This window comes from Rhea pennata, chromosome 15 (assembly GCF_028389875.1).
Source record: "Rhea pennata isolate bPtePen1 chromosome 15, bPtePen1.pri, whole genome shotgun sequence".
Lineage (NCBI taxonomy): Eukaryota > Metazoa > Chordata > Aves > Rheiformes > Rheidae > Rhea > Rhea pennata.
Window position 1 is genome coordinate 5,470,225 of NC_084677.1, and position 16,597 is coordinate 5,486,821.

General features: G+C 38.0%; 1 protein-coding gene across 1 annotated transcript in view; it reads left to right on the plus strand.

Moving 5' to 3' along the window:
• RBFOX1 (RNA binding fox-1 homolog 1) overlaps window positions 1-16,597 on the plus strand; it is a 1,388,408-nt gene that overhangs the window by 1,238,618 nt on the left and 133,193 nt on the right. Inside the window, exon 7 of the mRNA XM_062588818.1 lies at window positions 9,621-9,863. Within this exon, the coding sequence (XP_062444802.1) occupies window positions 9,621-9,863 (243 nt within the window). The remainder of the gene's footprint in view (window positions 1-9,620; window positions 9,864-16,597) is intronic.

Genomic DNA, 16,597 nt, shown 5'->3' on the forward strand with positions numbered 1-16,597 from the left:
CACTTTAGCCTTGTCTTGCCACAGATCTGCATACCTAAGGCAAGCTGCAATTTGACATAGTAACCTCAGCAGTGCTTTCGTGAAGCAACCAAAAGTCTACTTGGGACTTCAGTTCAGGGAAACTGCTGTACTTATTCACAGTCCCAGTTTCTTGGTTCTCTCTGTAATCGTTTTTGTTGTCTGTTTGTAAAACACATTACTCTTTCTGTCTGGTGACTTTTAACTGAAAGCCATTTCTTTATATGTGAATAAGGACTAATTAGGTACACATGAATCTGATATGATTTCTCCAGAACAGATGCCCTAAAAAAATGTGGTATATGGGTGGTATAGTGTGGTGTGGTATATGGTGTAGGTTCACTACCTTCTGAATTGTGGTAGCTAACAAAACTGGCAAATACATTGCTATATTTTGTCATAAGTCTATTAGAAAACCAACTTTTAAAAAGTCAGTCTATTTATTTTGATCTCGGTGAGGCAGCAGCTGTGTAACAACTTTGTGTGACTATTAACCTCAGCTAGATTAAATTGACTGATTTAGATGCTTCTAAAAAATGCAGCTGTATCCAGTCCCAGTCCCCTGAGAAATTTAGTCTAATATTTTCGTGAGTAAATTTAAATTGAAATATTGAAATCTACCTAGAGCAAAATCCTAAATGAATTGTTTCAGCCATGTTACAGGAATTTCTCAGCTTTCTGTAAATTCCAGTAAGAGCCATACACATGCTTATCTCCCCCTTTTCAGACTCTAATGGTTTTGAATGTTCAATCCTTGATCGGAGAAGTTTTTTGATTTAATTCCAAAAATCCTTATGCTCATATGTAAGTTACAAAGTGGTAATAGTCTCATTGGCATCTAAAAGGCCTGCATCGCATGATGCAGAGTTATGCAAAGACCATAAGCAGTCTTGCTACATAACCAAAGTCTTCACCTGGGCTTCTCAGAAGGACCAGTGCACCCTAATAAATTGGTAACACATCTCCACATCTTCCACTGCTCAATGCTTCCACTGTATGAATTACATTTTTGTCTGTAGTTCTAAAAGATGGCCCAAGATTCCCAATTTTGGATTGCTTCTGAGACTTGCAGGCTACCTGGCTTCTAGTTGCATTGCATATTTTTCTTTTACAACGTCTCTTATAGTAGTTCTGAGCTTTATGTTAGCCAAATTATGAGAACAGGTTGATGTTTTTACCATTTCTTGTAAGGGCCTTGTAATTCAGAACTCGCTCTGCTTTGCCTTAAGTATTACATATTTAAGATGTAAGATAATTAAGGTATAGTTTCTCAGGTCAAAATCTTTTGTGTCATTATAGCTTATTATATTTCTCCTGCTTTATTCTCTTATCTCCTGTTGCTTGTTTCTGCCCCCGTGCTTCAGTGCATTAACCTCTCACTCTCTCACTTACGGTGTCTCAGTTGCTTGTGAACTGATTTGGAAACTGATTCAGCTTTAGAAGTCCCATATGTTCAATCAGTATTGATTGCAGGGAAAAAAAAAAAAAAGGCTTGTGCAACCACTTTCTTAGAAGCAGAACAATAAGAAAATGGGCATGCTACCTTGACTGCAAATCAGCTTTAGGGAGTAGCAGTGATATTCAATAAAACACCAGCAGAAAAAAATGCAGATGAAATTAGAAAACTTACCTCTCGTAGTTATAGTTGGATTAGAGATGATATAGGAAAAAAAAAGAAAATTCTTCTTTCTATGGAGACCCAATTGACAAGACAGGGTTTTTTTTTCACATGGTGGATAAATGTGACAATAATTAAGACATGTCACAATCTTAATTTGCATTGCTTGTGGAACAATTCTAGTCTCACATGCGCTATAGTGGGTGCTGCATTCATACTTCTCTTGTTGTGGATTAAACAAATGTAAACATATGTATTTTAGACAGCTTTCCAAACCCATACTCAAGAATTGGAATATGATCCTTTGAGGAGAGAAAGCAGATTAGAAGTTGTAACTAGTCCCTTTCTTGCCAATAAGTGCCTTTACTCATAAAGTCATGAAATAGGATAAAAGTATAAAAGCAGTTCTGAAGATACTATGCTGTTGTTGAAATTCCATCAAATCACGGAATAATGTAGACTGGAAGGGAACTTTGGGGGTCACCTCCTTTTCAAATCAGGGATACTGCACGGTCAGATCAGGTTGTTCAGGGCCTTGTCCAACTGCATTTTGACAGTCTCTGAGATTGTGCAATCTCTGTGAGCAGCCTGTTTCTGTACCTCAAATCAGCTCCCTCAGCCTCTCCCCATATGGTGCAGCCCTCCAACCATCTCAGTGGTCCTCCACTGGACTCTCTCTAGTTTGCCTGTATATCTCCTGTCCCGGGGAGCTTGAGACTGAGCCCAGCATTCCACATGCCATCTCACAAATGCTGTGTGGAGACAAGTAATCTCTTTCCTCAACCCTCTGGCTAGCCTCTTGCTGTTAGGGCCTGCTGTGCAGATAGCCTTTACTGCCTCCAAGGCAGGCTGCTGATTTCGTGTTTAACTTCTTGTCCACCAGCGCTCCAGCAGATCCTTTCCTGCAGAGCTGCTCCTTAGGCAGTCAGTCCATGGCCTGTACCAATGCATGGCATTATTCTGTCCCAAGAGCAGAACTTTGCAGTTTCCTTTTGTTGAACTTCATGGGGTTCTTGTCAGCCCATTCCTCCCGTGTCTCAAGACCCCGAGATGCCAGGCCTGCCTCCAGTGTATCTATCCCAGCATACCTGTCAGCTGCTCCCCCTATTTGGTGTCATCTGTGAACTTGATTTCTGTCGCTTCATCCTGGCCTTCTATGAAGATGTTCAAAAGTTTGAGACCTGGTATTGACTCCTCAGGGATGGCAGTCATGGCTTGTTACCAGTTAGACTTCCGAACGGTGATTACTACTCTCTTTAAAGCCTAGCAGTCCAGGCTAGGCTAGGTAGTTTTTATCTACCTCAGATATTTACAGTCCAATCCGTATTTTCCCTATTTGGGCATGAGGATGCTGTGTCATCCTCAGTATTCTCCAGTAAAGATGTGAAATAAGACTGAGGTACAGTTTTCTGCATTGATTTGAGGGAAAGGGTAAGCTCCTCTTATATTTTCTTTTGAAATGTATTAAGAATCAATTCTCATCATGGAGATGATGCTTAGATAATGAAGCTTAGATACACCTACTGAAAACTCCAGATTCTTCCGCTATATGTCTCTTTTTGTTCTTTTTTCTTCAGATTTCTGAAAATGGGGAGGAAAAGTGAGGACAGATGAGCTGGTGAGGGAAGCCTACCAGTTAATTTTTTTCAGGCAGCATTGATTGATTGAACAGAAAGTTGAGCTGTAATTTAAAGGACCTGCATAAAATATCTAAGGGTCAGAGAGGGAGAAAGTGGAAGACAGGCAGGAAATTTAAGTAAAAGAAAGAAAGATTTAGGTGGTAGTGGGGGAGAAAGTGAAAACAAATTGATGTGACAGAATCATGTCTGTTTGGACCATTGAAAATGGCAAAAGCAGGAACTGTGGTGTAGGTAAAGAAAAGCTATAAATCATGCCGTCGTAAGGGCAGTAGAAAGTTTTAGCCGTAACATTTGGAAAGAAGAAGGGTGCCAGGGGGAATTCTTTCTTCATGTTTATCTGTACATCCAGAATCCCATGTGGTCTTGAATACTGGTAGAGATCCAGACTAGGATTTATTCTTTGGCAAGTTCTTGTCTTCATCTGTAAAATGTAAGTCGCAGTATTTAACCTTCCCTCTTCACAGGGTGTTGTGATTCTTAATTAGTTAGTCTGTCCCATACATTGACACAAAATGGACATTTTCAGGTGAGTAGGAAGAACATAGACTTTTACTGGCACACAATATGTTTTATGTGAAGAACATCATAAGAAAATCTTTCCCTATAATGGAAGGAAAGAGATGCTACTGTTGATGTTCTTGAGGTAGTGAAGAAAATCTCTTTTGCTTACTCTTACTGCCTTTTCTCCTACGCTCTCTGCAGAAAATGTATTTTCCCTTATCATTCTTACTTTTGAGAATACCCTTCTCTTGGAAGGATATTGTTTTTTAAATGAAATCTGAATCTGTCTCTGTACTGAAACTTCCCCCCCACACACAAAAAAAAAGTTGCTGGAGAATTCATTTTGTATGATTGCAGAAGCAAATGATGTGAGTCAAGTGGCCCGGTCAGATAATTAAGCTACAACAGAGAAAGCTTGCAGAATCAGTCAGTTGTGATTATTGGTCCAGTGTGGCAGGATGCCTGATTCCTTCTGAAAAATCTGAAGTGGCTGTTTTTATTATCATTAATTGCGGAGTGCCAGCAATGAATCTGTAAGAATTACTCTGTCACTTTAAAGAAATCCAGTGTATTTCAGTTGGAATATGGATGTAATGATGAGCTGATGGCTGTTTATCCGTTGTCCTATCCACCCTTTAGAATTAGACATTTGTAAAGAATAATTCCCCTGGTACAAGTCTGCTTTGTTTCTGAATTCTTGTACTTGCAGGCAATCCATGACAGGGTGCCGATAAAGGTGTATTCTTTGGGGCTGTCGGTATCTTTGCAGCTTTTTTCTTTATTATGTAATTTAATTAGAAGTTAAATCCTTTTTAAACTACCTCCAGAGTATCTAGGCAAGTTCTTTCAACAGTGTAGCATTAACTTGCTTAAAGTGCCTCACAAAACTAAACCTTGGAAGCATTTGTGAAATATTTTCCCTGGTAAGAAAGTGGGTTATCATGAAATGAAACAAAGAAGGAAACAGTATTTCAGTTGTAAGGAAGGATAAAGTGCATTTAATCTAAAACAGGCTACTGCAGTATACATGCTTTACTTATGAAGTTCAGCAGCTTTAAAATAGAACTCATCTTGCTATTAAATTTACCACATGTAGGAAGAATTAATCACATAGAAATACGTACATGTTACTGCACAGTGGAGCTATCGAGAAGTCAAAGCACTGGAAGTTCAGGGGCTTTTGTAACTTTGAATACAGAGTCTTAATTTTAGAATGGAAATGTTCAGCTTGCAACAACTTACATAGTAGCATTTCTAATGTTTTCTAAACAGCTATTAATGTCGTCAAGCTGTGTTTTTTCTTCTTCCGTGTGTAATCATCTGCTCACTGGTGCGCTCCGTAACTAGTAGCAGGAGACAGAGGAGTGGCCTGCTGTGATCGATGGGGCGAGGCCCAGCACACTGAGAGTCGAGTCCCATCTGGATTAGGTTTTGGGAGCAGTCAGATGTTGAGAGGGAGGTCAGTAAGCCTTGCATTAGCTCCCCCTCCTTCAACACCCCTATCATCCACACTCATACACACATTGCAGTGCTCACACACCCTCGTCCATAATTGATGCTTGCTTTGGGCAGATGCTGTATGGCCTGGGACTAGAGCAGCTGCTAAGTTTATGGAGGATAAAGGGAGCAGGATGGTACAGCAGGTATTTTCACTTTTATTTTCACTTGAAATTCTGATTTTAGTCAAGCTAGGGCATTTCTTATTATCCAGCTGCACCGCTGCATGCAAGACTTCTAATACATGTTTTGTTGCTTAAGTCATTCTGAAAGAAGGCGAACTACAGCAGTGATTATGTGTCTCTGCTGTGCTTGATGTATCTAACTGAACCGTTCTTATAACCAGCAGGTTTACGGAGTAATGTTGCATTTTTCTTCTTTGTTTCCATGCCCTGAGGATATGATGCAGTTTGGCTCATTTAACTACAGTATGAGAGGCTTTCTCTAAATGTGAGATATCTCTTGCCAAAGAAACAAAACACACCAAACTGAAATAGAGTAAAACAAACAATAAAGTGTTAGTTAGACTTTAAAATGCAGGCAGCCAGAAAGGTTTTCATTGAATAAATACAGTTTTATGCTGCAAATGTGTTTTTAAAAAGGAACATTGCATAAGTAATATTTTCTGTAGTGTCTTTTGTGTACAAACATAACAAGCTTGCCTTATTACATTTTTACATTTTTCATGCATTTTTTCATTATGAAATCCTTTCTGAACAGAAGATACTGAAAAGGCATATTAAGATCTGAGGTCCTAGGAGCATTTTTAAATCTGAAGCTTTTCTTCAAATGGAATAATATATATGGATTAGGAACAGCTTCACTTACCTACGTTGTCAGAACGCTCTCTTGTTTTGTTCCGTAGAGTTCAACATTTAAGCAGAAAGCAATAAAGTTGATTTTATACACTGCCACGTAAAGCATATTTTTCAGTTGAAATGTGGTTTTCATTAAATCTCAGGCCAAAACGTTTAGCAGAGCCTGACTGTCTGCCATCCTTTGTTCTTCTTTTGGTTGCCAACAACTACTTGATTAAAAACCATACACAAAAGTGAGCATTAAGGGGTCATTTAAACTTAAAGTAAAGCTACTTGGAACAGTCTGAACTGACAACATCTGCATAGTCTCTCATGCCTACGTTGTATCACACAATGTCTGTGTACTGTCAGCCGCAGTTCTGAGATTACTCTTGGTACCTGAGCTTGTAGGCTAATTTAGGATCAATGTTTCCCGTTGCTTTCAGGGCCGTTCCGTATTCTCAACTTGATGCCTTGGATCTATTATTTCCTTTTTTTCATTTTAGTTCGCTTTGTTTTAAAGGGCACAGTACTGAGTCGTTTTAGATGACCATGCCTAAGGAATTTCTGATTTGTTAAGATCCATTAAAATGTAGCTGAGTTTTGCGTAGTCTGGAGTTTTCATCGAGCACAGGTATATACGATTTATTAGGTTAAACTGCCTTGTTCTTGATGTAAATTCATATTTTAAACTTCTGGTGCAATGCACATCTTAGTAATAAACAACATGTTTATACATAGGTGCATACTATATACAATATAGTAATGCTGTGTCTATTGAGTTCACTTTGAATAAAAAATTCACATTAATTTTAAACCTAAAGAAGGCTATAGCAGTCTGCTGCTTTTAAGAGAAGAATAGCTCAGGTTTCTTATTATCATTTTAAACTTTCAGCCTAAAGTAGAGTGTGCAAGTGTAATACCTATAGGATTACTTTTTTCTTTCTTTCTTTCTTCCTTCCTTCCTTTCTTTCTTTTTAACAGACAATTTATTGAATACATAATGCCTGGGCTGATGACCTTTGCCAGTTTCCTACTCTGAGTATAGGAGGGTTTTTTATGGCGGGACTGTAAACCTTTGAATATGTAGGAGCTATATAAAAATACTGTTCCTTCATATTTGTTTATTTAAAACTGGGGCCCCTTTAACAAGAGGTCCAGCCCTCCCTTTAACAAGTCTGATCAATGAGGTAGAAGAGCGTCAGCGGTGGTGCGGAGGTGAAGAAGTTCCCAGTGCAGTGTGCCATTTTATGATAATTCTAAAAAGTGAAACATTTCGAGTTGCTGGTAAGAAATCATATAACAGCTCAATGTTCTTAATTAAATATTAGCTGTAATTAGCACTAAGTATGAATGCTTTGAATATTAATTAGAGCCTCCTGGAACTGCTGTCAATGTTAATGAGAAACAGTGGGGGTCTCAGCAACATCTGTTTTAAAGCTCAAGGTAGTATAGAAACCTTTATATGAAATGCACCTGGACATTAGCTCGTGGTCCCTTCGTTGCCATTATTGTTCCTTTTTAACATCTGCTGACTCTAATGCCATGTTTAGCAGCTGACATGAAGGAACAGCTTACCAGCAGTAACCAGCTACTGCGTTTCAAAGCCAGCACAGTGACAGTGATTGTATGGGCAGAACTTCAAGTTGCTTATTGAAGTCTATCTTGAAATACCTGATGTATAAAAAAAAATCAAGGCCCCCCACTCTCCTTTCCAAAAATTTTTTAAAGTATTCCTTTAAAATATAATAAATCTCTCGGGTGGAATCCGTTTATTGCTGCTTGTTATTTCATCTCAATTATTTTTTAACAGTGAGAAAATATTATGCACAAAAAAAAAAAAAAAAAAAAAAGGGACCTTAAAATTTTAGCACAAGAAGGTATAGGTATGCTCTTACTAAATTGAAATTATAAGGATTTTTAACCTCTATTGAAATGTAAATCACAGCGAGTTTCAGTGCAACACTAACTTAAAAATATTATAGATGCGTACAAATGAAACGTCCTGCCTTAACCCTGTGAAGTAGATGTCACTGTTTTCATTTTAAACATATCTGAATGAGGCAATGTAACTACTTGCTCAGGGCCATACGCTAGCATGGTAGCAAAGATGAGATTAGCATTAGGGAAGTTTAGTTTCCTCCTGTAATGCTTAATTGTCTGGAGCACAGTGCGTTTTCAAAGGAAAAAGTAATTTTCCCCTCTAATCCTGACATGTACCCAAGGTTTGTTCTTGTGCTGTGATCTTCAAATTTTTGAAAGCTCCTGATTTTAGGCCCAGTTCAAGTCAGATCACTGATGTCTGAATTAGCTGAAAGTGGCTGGAAATGTCCTTAGGTAGGAACGCAAAAGAATGGCTTTTACTCTTCCAGTCTAATTTGAATTTAGAAAATCAAGAACTTGTGAGGACAAAGAAACGAAATCCCTACAGTATTCCTCTGCAGGTACTTGTACATGCTGTGGTGAGAGAATGATAACTTATTTTTAAAACTTCGTTAATTTTTATTGATTTATTTATTTTTACATTACTTGGGATAGCTTTATCTTGCTAGCTGGTTAGTGTGTCTCAGTGTAGATTCCTTACAGCCCTCTATAGTCCCTGTATGGATGGTCTCCAATGCTGTGTCATGTGTTGCATCACACTTTGAGCATCATTTAAACATGTGCTAAAAAAAAGTGTTCTCTGTTTCCCTCTCATTATCATTATTTGATATGAGTAGAACATTTAAACAATTAACACGTTTGACTTTCCACTGTCATATCAAATGTAAAACCAGATCAAACTATCTATAGAGAGATAAGGATATTTGTTTTTTAATTGTACAGGTTTATTGTAATATGAAAATGAAATACCGTTGTCTTCAAATTTTGGTAGCTTTTAAAGTTTTTAAATATATTTATTTTGACATCTTGCAGTGTAGCATTTTTCTTTTTATTAGCTTCATGTTTTAAATTGATGTATTTTTTAGATTCAAATATATAATATGATGAAATTCAAAATCACAATTGTTCTGTAGTTGTGCAGGGCAGTTGCTCAATACGGTATACTTCAGAGTAGTTCTGAATACCTAACAGAGCATTATTTCATGTAAATATTTTCAATATGTGAACAGTATTTGCCCAAATTTTGCTGTGTGCAGGTTGCATGAACTATGTTCTGAAAATAGTAAATCATAATTGATCACAGACTGTATGCCAACTTTATCACATGTCTGTAATGACGGTTGCACTCAGCAACTTTTGGAACAAGCTGAGCCCTCTTCCGTATTTGAGTTGAGGCATTAGTTCAGGCAGATTTCACTGACCTTTTACAGTTAAAGAATAGTCTACAATTACCCCAGGAACAGCAGCTTCATTTGTCTCATTGCGATAAGATTGAATAGGGTTAGCAAGACAGGAGTTTAATTCAGATAGGAACTATTCTCCTCCAGAAACAAACTTTGTGCCCTTTTCAGGCCAGCAATCTTGTAGGATGTTACCATCGCTTTCTAAATTATTTTATCTCACTCCACGTTTCTTCTTCCCCTTTTCCTGCTTTGCGCTTTACAGGGTAATCAGGAAGCTACAGCTCCTCCTGACACAATGGCACAGCCTTACGCCTCGGCGCAGTTCGCTCCGCCTCAGAACGGCATCCCTGCGGAGTACACGGCCCCGCATCCCCATCCAGCTCCAGACTACCCCGGCCAAACCACTGTTCCAGAGCACACGTTAAACATGTACCCTCCTGCCCAGACACACTCTGAACAGAGCGCAGCTGACACAAATGCACAAACTGTCTCCGGCACAGCCACAGTAAGTCGAGGCTTCAGCCATTTTTAAAAAGAAGTTGTACATCTCACGTTACGTATATGTTTATTGATATCATTTATTCTTGTGTTACACTTAATAGTTTTACACTTGATTTGTGTTAGGATTACTCACTATTCTAAGGTTGAAAGCCTCTCTAGGTTTTTCTTTGAACTTGGATAATATTATTCTTCTGCTTTTGGAGCAGCCTCTTATGAAATGTGGGAGGTTGGTAGAATCTGTTCTTTCCAAATTGCTTTTCTACAATATCAGACTGACAAAATGATTAATGGCAAACCCATGAATCATACAATAATGTTTGACTAATTCTTCTCTGGAAGAACATAGGAAAAGAGTGTTTGTTAACATTTGTTTGAAAGAAAAACAATTTAAAGAAAAAATATTTTTTATTTTTTTGTGACCTCTATATTTCGCAGAAACACTTTGGAGTGGAGTTTTTTTAATTTAAAAAGTTGTTTTGAGTGATCCTGTATTGAAGTTGCACAGCTACGTGACTATGCATTATGAAGAGATTGCCTGCAATACTATATTTTCCAGGAAATTTGTTTGTGCAGCTGTTAAGAAATTTGTATGTAGGACTGGACAGTGTTGCATCACAGATATTTGATATTCAGTGTCACTCCTTAGTATCAAATTTACTTCTAAGTCCTCCTAAAGTTTGATCTCTTTATAATGTGCTGAGATGAAATTCCAAATGCTGAAGCACTCATATGTTGAAAATATCGCTTAAAACTGTTCTGCTGAGGACAGAAATGGTAGACTTTCCCTTCTGCTTGAATTAGGTACTTCTGAAATGTCATGAATTATGCGAGAGACTCGGTGGATGGTCCTACCTTGTAATTTAAATCACAGATTTCACACTTTGATAGTTTAGTGCTTCTGTCTTGATTCTAGATCAGGACCCAGGATATCCAGTGCAGATGGTTGGCAGATTTCTGAATCATCAGCCACCTGCATTAAGTGTATGGGATCCAGCGCAGATTAGAAAGCACACTGCAGTTGAGCAGACATTTGGAGCAGCCTTACATGTCCTCGTTGTCCTTGCTGCAGCCACGCTCCATACCTCATCTTACTCCCCTGTCACATATCCTACTTGAAAGGTTTTGTGCATTAGGGCAAGAAAAAAGGGAAAAGTCTGGATCTGGAAGATTCAGAGTGGAATAGTCTTTGGGGATACACTGCCTGTTATGAAATGACTTCTGAAAATAGTCTTTTTCTGCAGCTGAAGGTTTCCAAGATACCTTTTCCTCCTTGAATAAGGAATTTCTTCCTTCAAAGTCTCGTGGGAATGCGTTCTTTATGTGCTGGGGAGGATGAAAGGCATGTATTTTTAAACGAGTGGTTCTGAAGATTTATATGCATCTTGCCCTGTCACTAGCATCTTTATATGGATATGAACAAGAAAGAAAAACAGTAGCAGTATGGTTTTTGTATCTAGAAGATTAGGAGCTAAGGATCTAGAAGAGCAGGTCACTGCTTTCTGGTGTTAGCATGAGATGCCTTTCAAAAAGAAGGAAGACCTTGTAATGGATAGTTAGGAAAAAAAGCATGAAACGAGGCTCTTTATTTCCCTAATAAGATAATCATAGATAAGCGCGTGCGGATTTCATGCCTCTGCACATTCAAATAGGTAAACTTAAAAACAGCAGCAAAGAATATTCCTTGCTATTGTCATGAGTTGTGGCTGTAATCACAAACACTCCTTCCTGTAAGGAAACTAACTGTGCTTGTGAATTGCACGGTGCCGAGGTTTGTGCGATAAATTCCTTCAGTCTTTTAATTCCTGAAATGGCAGCTTCCTATTGCACTGAGGGCCTTTTGTTCCAGTGACATGAGAAAGGTTAAGTGCAAGAGCATCCTATTTACCTGTATCGCTTAGGGTTATATCATAGAACCAGTAAGGTTGGCAGGGACCTCTGGAGATCATCTAGTCCAACCCCCCTGCTCAGCAGGGTCACCTAGAGCATGTTAGACAGGGTTTCATCCAGGCGGGGCTTGAATATCTCCAGAGAAGGAGACTCCACAGCCTCTCTGGGCGACCTGTTCCAGTGCTCCGTCACTCTCACAGGGAAGAAATTCCCGCTCACGGTCAGGTGGAACTTCCCGTGCTTCAATTTCTGCCCGTTGCCTCTTGTCCTGTCACATGGGACAACTGAAAAGAGTTTGTCCCCGTCCCCTTGACACCCTCCCTTCAGGTACTTGTACACATTGATAAGATCCCCTCTCGTCTTATATACAGCTCTGCAGTGTCCCTCTTACTCATCTGCTTGTTAACTTCCGAGTTCTTTCCAGGTTTTTAAGTTTTCATGCATGATCATTTTTGTCAACTGTTGTTGAAAGTCACTGTCCTTGGGTTAGAGGGAGAGCTCTAAACTGAATAGATATTCCACAAGAGATCATATATTGATTAACAGTATAATTGTCTCCATTGTCGCTGTGTCGTTTTTTGTATCCTGCTGTTCTGCTTGCTCTTCCGACCACTGCTGCACATGGAACAGTTCACTGTGATGCCCAGCTCTATCTTTTCCTTTTAGTAGACTGTTGGCCCTTTTACCATTCAGTTCTGAAATAAAAGACTGTCGGTGCTAAAATCAGCGATGAAATGCTGGTGCGAGTGGGGCAGGAGCTCGCCCCTAATGACATGGCTGTCAATTTACTACTGTGTTCTCTCATCCCCTTCTGATTTTTTAGTTTGAAGTTTCTCTTTATTGGAAAAGTCGCGTATGCATTTTCCCAACATCTTCCACGGCAAAGACTGATGAAAAGAAATCATGTGGATTGTCTGCAATGTTCTCATCTCCTTCAAATACTCTTTGAAACCTCACTCCAGCAAATCCAATGATTCCCTTGCAAATTTGATGCTTTTGATATACCAAGAGATTTTATTGTTATTTGTTTTTTGTCTCCCTAGCTCTCTGCTCTTATTTCCTTTTAGCCTTCCTAATATCCAACTTGCATTTTACCTGTCACACTCCTTCTCCCTTCTGGCTCCACTTGGAGTAAATATTCATCCTCTGGAGGATAGCACTTCAATTCTAGTAACCTTTTGTATTTTGCCAATTTAGTATACTTATTTGTTCTTTTTGTTATAGGTCCTTTACTTCTTACAAAGGATCCTTGCCTTCTTGCAAAGGAATATGTATAACTTCTTTGTTTAAGAAGCTCCCATGCGGAGCCTAAAGAATTAATTTCCTTACTTTTGACTTTATGTTATTTTTGAGAAGTTTTTTTTTCTTAAAAAAAAGAAAAAACAGAGATTTTTTTTTTCCCTGAATTTCAATACTATGTTGAAAGCTGTTGATGTTGTTGTTCCCTGGAGAACATCACATTGGAAATAAAAGTTTACAGTAAGTGTATTCACTATGGATATGCACTGTTCAGTGTAGCCTTGACAGTTAAAAAGCTAGTTATGAGTTGAACTTTTACGAATTCACAATCAAATGTAGTTTGCACAAATTAATAATGGATAGCTAGAGCTGAAATTTGTTATGCTGTGTCTCATTAGCATCAGACTTCTTAACAAACCATAGGGGTATATACAGATCAAACTTGGGCAGAACCTCACTAATTTGAGAAGGACTTTGTAATATTATGAGGGTGCAGCTGTGCACGTCTCTTTGTGAGAGGTGGTTTTGATAATATATGTTTTCATTATGAAATAGAACTTTAACAGTACCATGTCAACAGTGTATTAGTGTGATCTTTCTTTTGATGGAAAAATACTTACATTTCTTTCCTATGCTCGTTAGCTTTTTGAATAGTTGTTTTCTAGTCTTCAAGAATTTTAAGGGGAAGTAGTGTGGGGGCATAGTGGCATTTGCTTGGTAGGTTCCAATGTTTTCACATTGTTCACTTTCAGTAAGTTGAATTATGTGTCTTTAAAAGAAAAATAGTCGATAGATCATTTGCAAAAGGATACTCTTGTGATTAATGTAGATTAGACAAACTATTGGAAGGAAAACCAATTTCTGATTTTTCATATTCACATGCATACTCATGTGTATTTGAAGCTGTGTATAGCCTTAAAAATACATGTTACAGTTTTGAAATATGAAGCTTATAAACAGCAGAGCAATTTCTGTGTTTGTAGAACTACTAGAAGTGACTTGCCTCACCTCTTGAGGACTTAATCCACACTAAGCCTAGACACATATTTTGGCTTATTCTATGTGTGTATTCATTTTCTTTCTTTCTTTCTTTTTTTTTTTTGTCTGAAAAAATAACACATTGAAGCTAGAGCTCACACTGTGTCTTGTGCAACCCAAGCCGAAATTTTGTGGAATTTCTCTTGAATGCTTTACTGCAGCATCAAGAGTGATCCTGGCCCAGATGAGAACGATGGCAGTATCCTCACTCGAACTGAGCAGGGTTTCAATCATCGTCGTCTTTATTACAGGTTTCCAATTCTGTGCACGTTAAAGTGCTATTAAAATAGTAAGTCTGTAGAGTAGACTTCTTAATTAGTAGATGCTATAGGCTTTAATAAATGTTTCCTGAATCTTGTTTGATTACTTCAGAGCCTTCCAAGAGGGGTGTAAAATAGTACCAGGCCAAAATGACAATGATTTAAACCGACCTTGAGCTGGAGCAGGACGTGAGTGAATTCAGCCTTACTGAGTATGTGGTGTTTTCTATGTGCTGTGCAAACAGACAAGTCTGAGCAGAAGAGAATGTACTTTTTTCTTTGATTAAAGCTAAAATATTTTGTTGTGAATTTTATATGAAGAGAGTCTTCTTTTTTCCCTCAGAGTTTACTTTTTAAAAGAAAACATTGCATCAGCAATGCATTGAACTTTTCCAAAGAAAAGACACAAAATCTGAGTAGAGTGCTCTGCCTGCCTTTCATAATTTGCAGCATGGACTTTCTGTGGGCTCCCAACTGCTTTGGGCATCTTTAATTAGTCTTTATTAATTGAGCTACCTTGTCAAAACGCTTGCCATTTTCCTTGAACTTCATTTCATTCCAGAGTTCCTTTCAGTGAAGAAATAATATATTCTCTTACTTGCTTTTGCTCAAATTGGCTAACGAGCACTTTTTACACTGCAATTAAGAAGTATGAAACTTTCTGACATTTTAAAAAATTTTGCTTTTCTGCATGTTACACTTAACTACTTCAAGTGTAATTTCATGGACATTCTTTTGGCAGTGAGGTTGGGGATTAACAACTCTCATGTACTTCCAAAAAGTGTATTTCCTAGTGAAAATAGTTTTAAATATCATTTTGATAAAATAGGGTAAAGCAGGTTCTGTTAGGATAAATGTTGGACATGGATGGTGGTTAGATTCTATGCATAGGGATTACTAATACTTTGATGTTATGAAACAGGAGAAAATATACAGAATAAATGGGAAGTAAGGAATGTTTAAAGACAGGATGATTTAACTGAAACAATATAAAAGCATCTGTTAATAAGATTATGGATCAATTTATTGTATTGGTTTAAATTTCAGCGTGGAAGTAGTCCAGCTGAGCATGTGCATGATCAATACTCATCCAGTACTCAGTTTCCATGTGAGCTTGTTTAAATGCTGGTAGATTTGGGAGTTCCATAGCATCAAATATGCTTTTAGTTAGAAACAAAACCAGTAAATTGCTTCTTTCAAGATGGATGGATCTATGATAACAATGTTATAAAATTATGGTAGGAGTAATGTGTAGCAGTTTTTCAAACTGGCTTTGAGTATTGTTTTAAATAGTGTACGTATTTGAAAGGCTTTTAAGTAAGCTATTTCTGATCATTTTATCAAATTCTGTGACATCACCTTTTACATACACATACTAAAATATTATAAAATACAATATAAATTTATATAAATATAATGTATAATAAAATATGTATGTATTTTTGTATATTTCAGGGAGTAAAACTTGTTCTGTTTTGCCAGTGTTTTTTCACTGATGTCTGTGGGAGATGTATGTCTAAATATATAGGGCATTAACTGGGCATGTGTAAGAAAGCAGGTAATAGTAAGTTTTGTTTCTCTAGTGTTTCCTATTCTAAGTGTAATGTACTAATAATATAAATTAATAATATGGTATGGTAAACTTAACTGACTCTGCCTTAGAGAAACGTTGATGTCATTCTTCAGTCTATCTCAAACTACAATTTCATCAGGTTTCCCAAGGAATGAAGCCTTTGATAAAAATGTGTGCTTGGCTAGAAGTGCTTCAGGGAAGATGCAGGTGCTTCCAGAAGCAGTGCTGGTGGTTCAGCACGTGGCACCCTTCCCTCTAAGTTGGTTCTGAGTCAATACTCAATGTGATACTAGGGGATGCAGCACTGCTGGAGCCATTTAACAGAAATAATGCAGCAATCGGGTTGTCTGCGATCGTCGAGGATGTCGTGGTATTTTTCATACAAACCCTGCGTTTGGACTAAGTTCCAGCTTGATTAACTGTGTTCTCACTACCAAAATTTCTCCTGTAGCATCCGCTGCACTTGGTGCTCTTCTGCGTGAGAACAGTTGGTGTACTAGGTAGCCCTGCTTGCTGTTACAGTTGCCCTTCTTTGTCCTCCAAATTTTATATATTGTTTGGGATATAATAGTTTGAAAATCAGATGGTTCCTTTTCCTGGTGTTAATTACGTCCAGCTTTGTGCACTTTTTCATCATACTGCAGAGGCCATCTGTTCATGTAGGCATTTGGGAAGGCCTAGTGATATTGAGTGCTGAAATATTATTTGCGTGTTTAATTCAGCTGTTCTGGGGGTGATGTT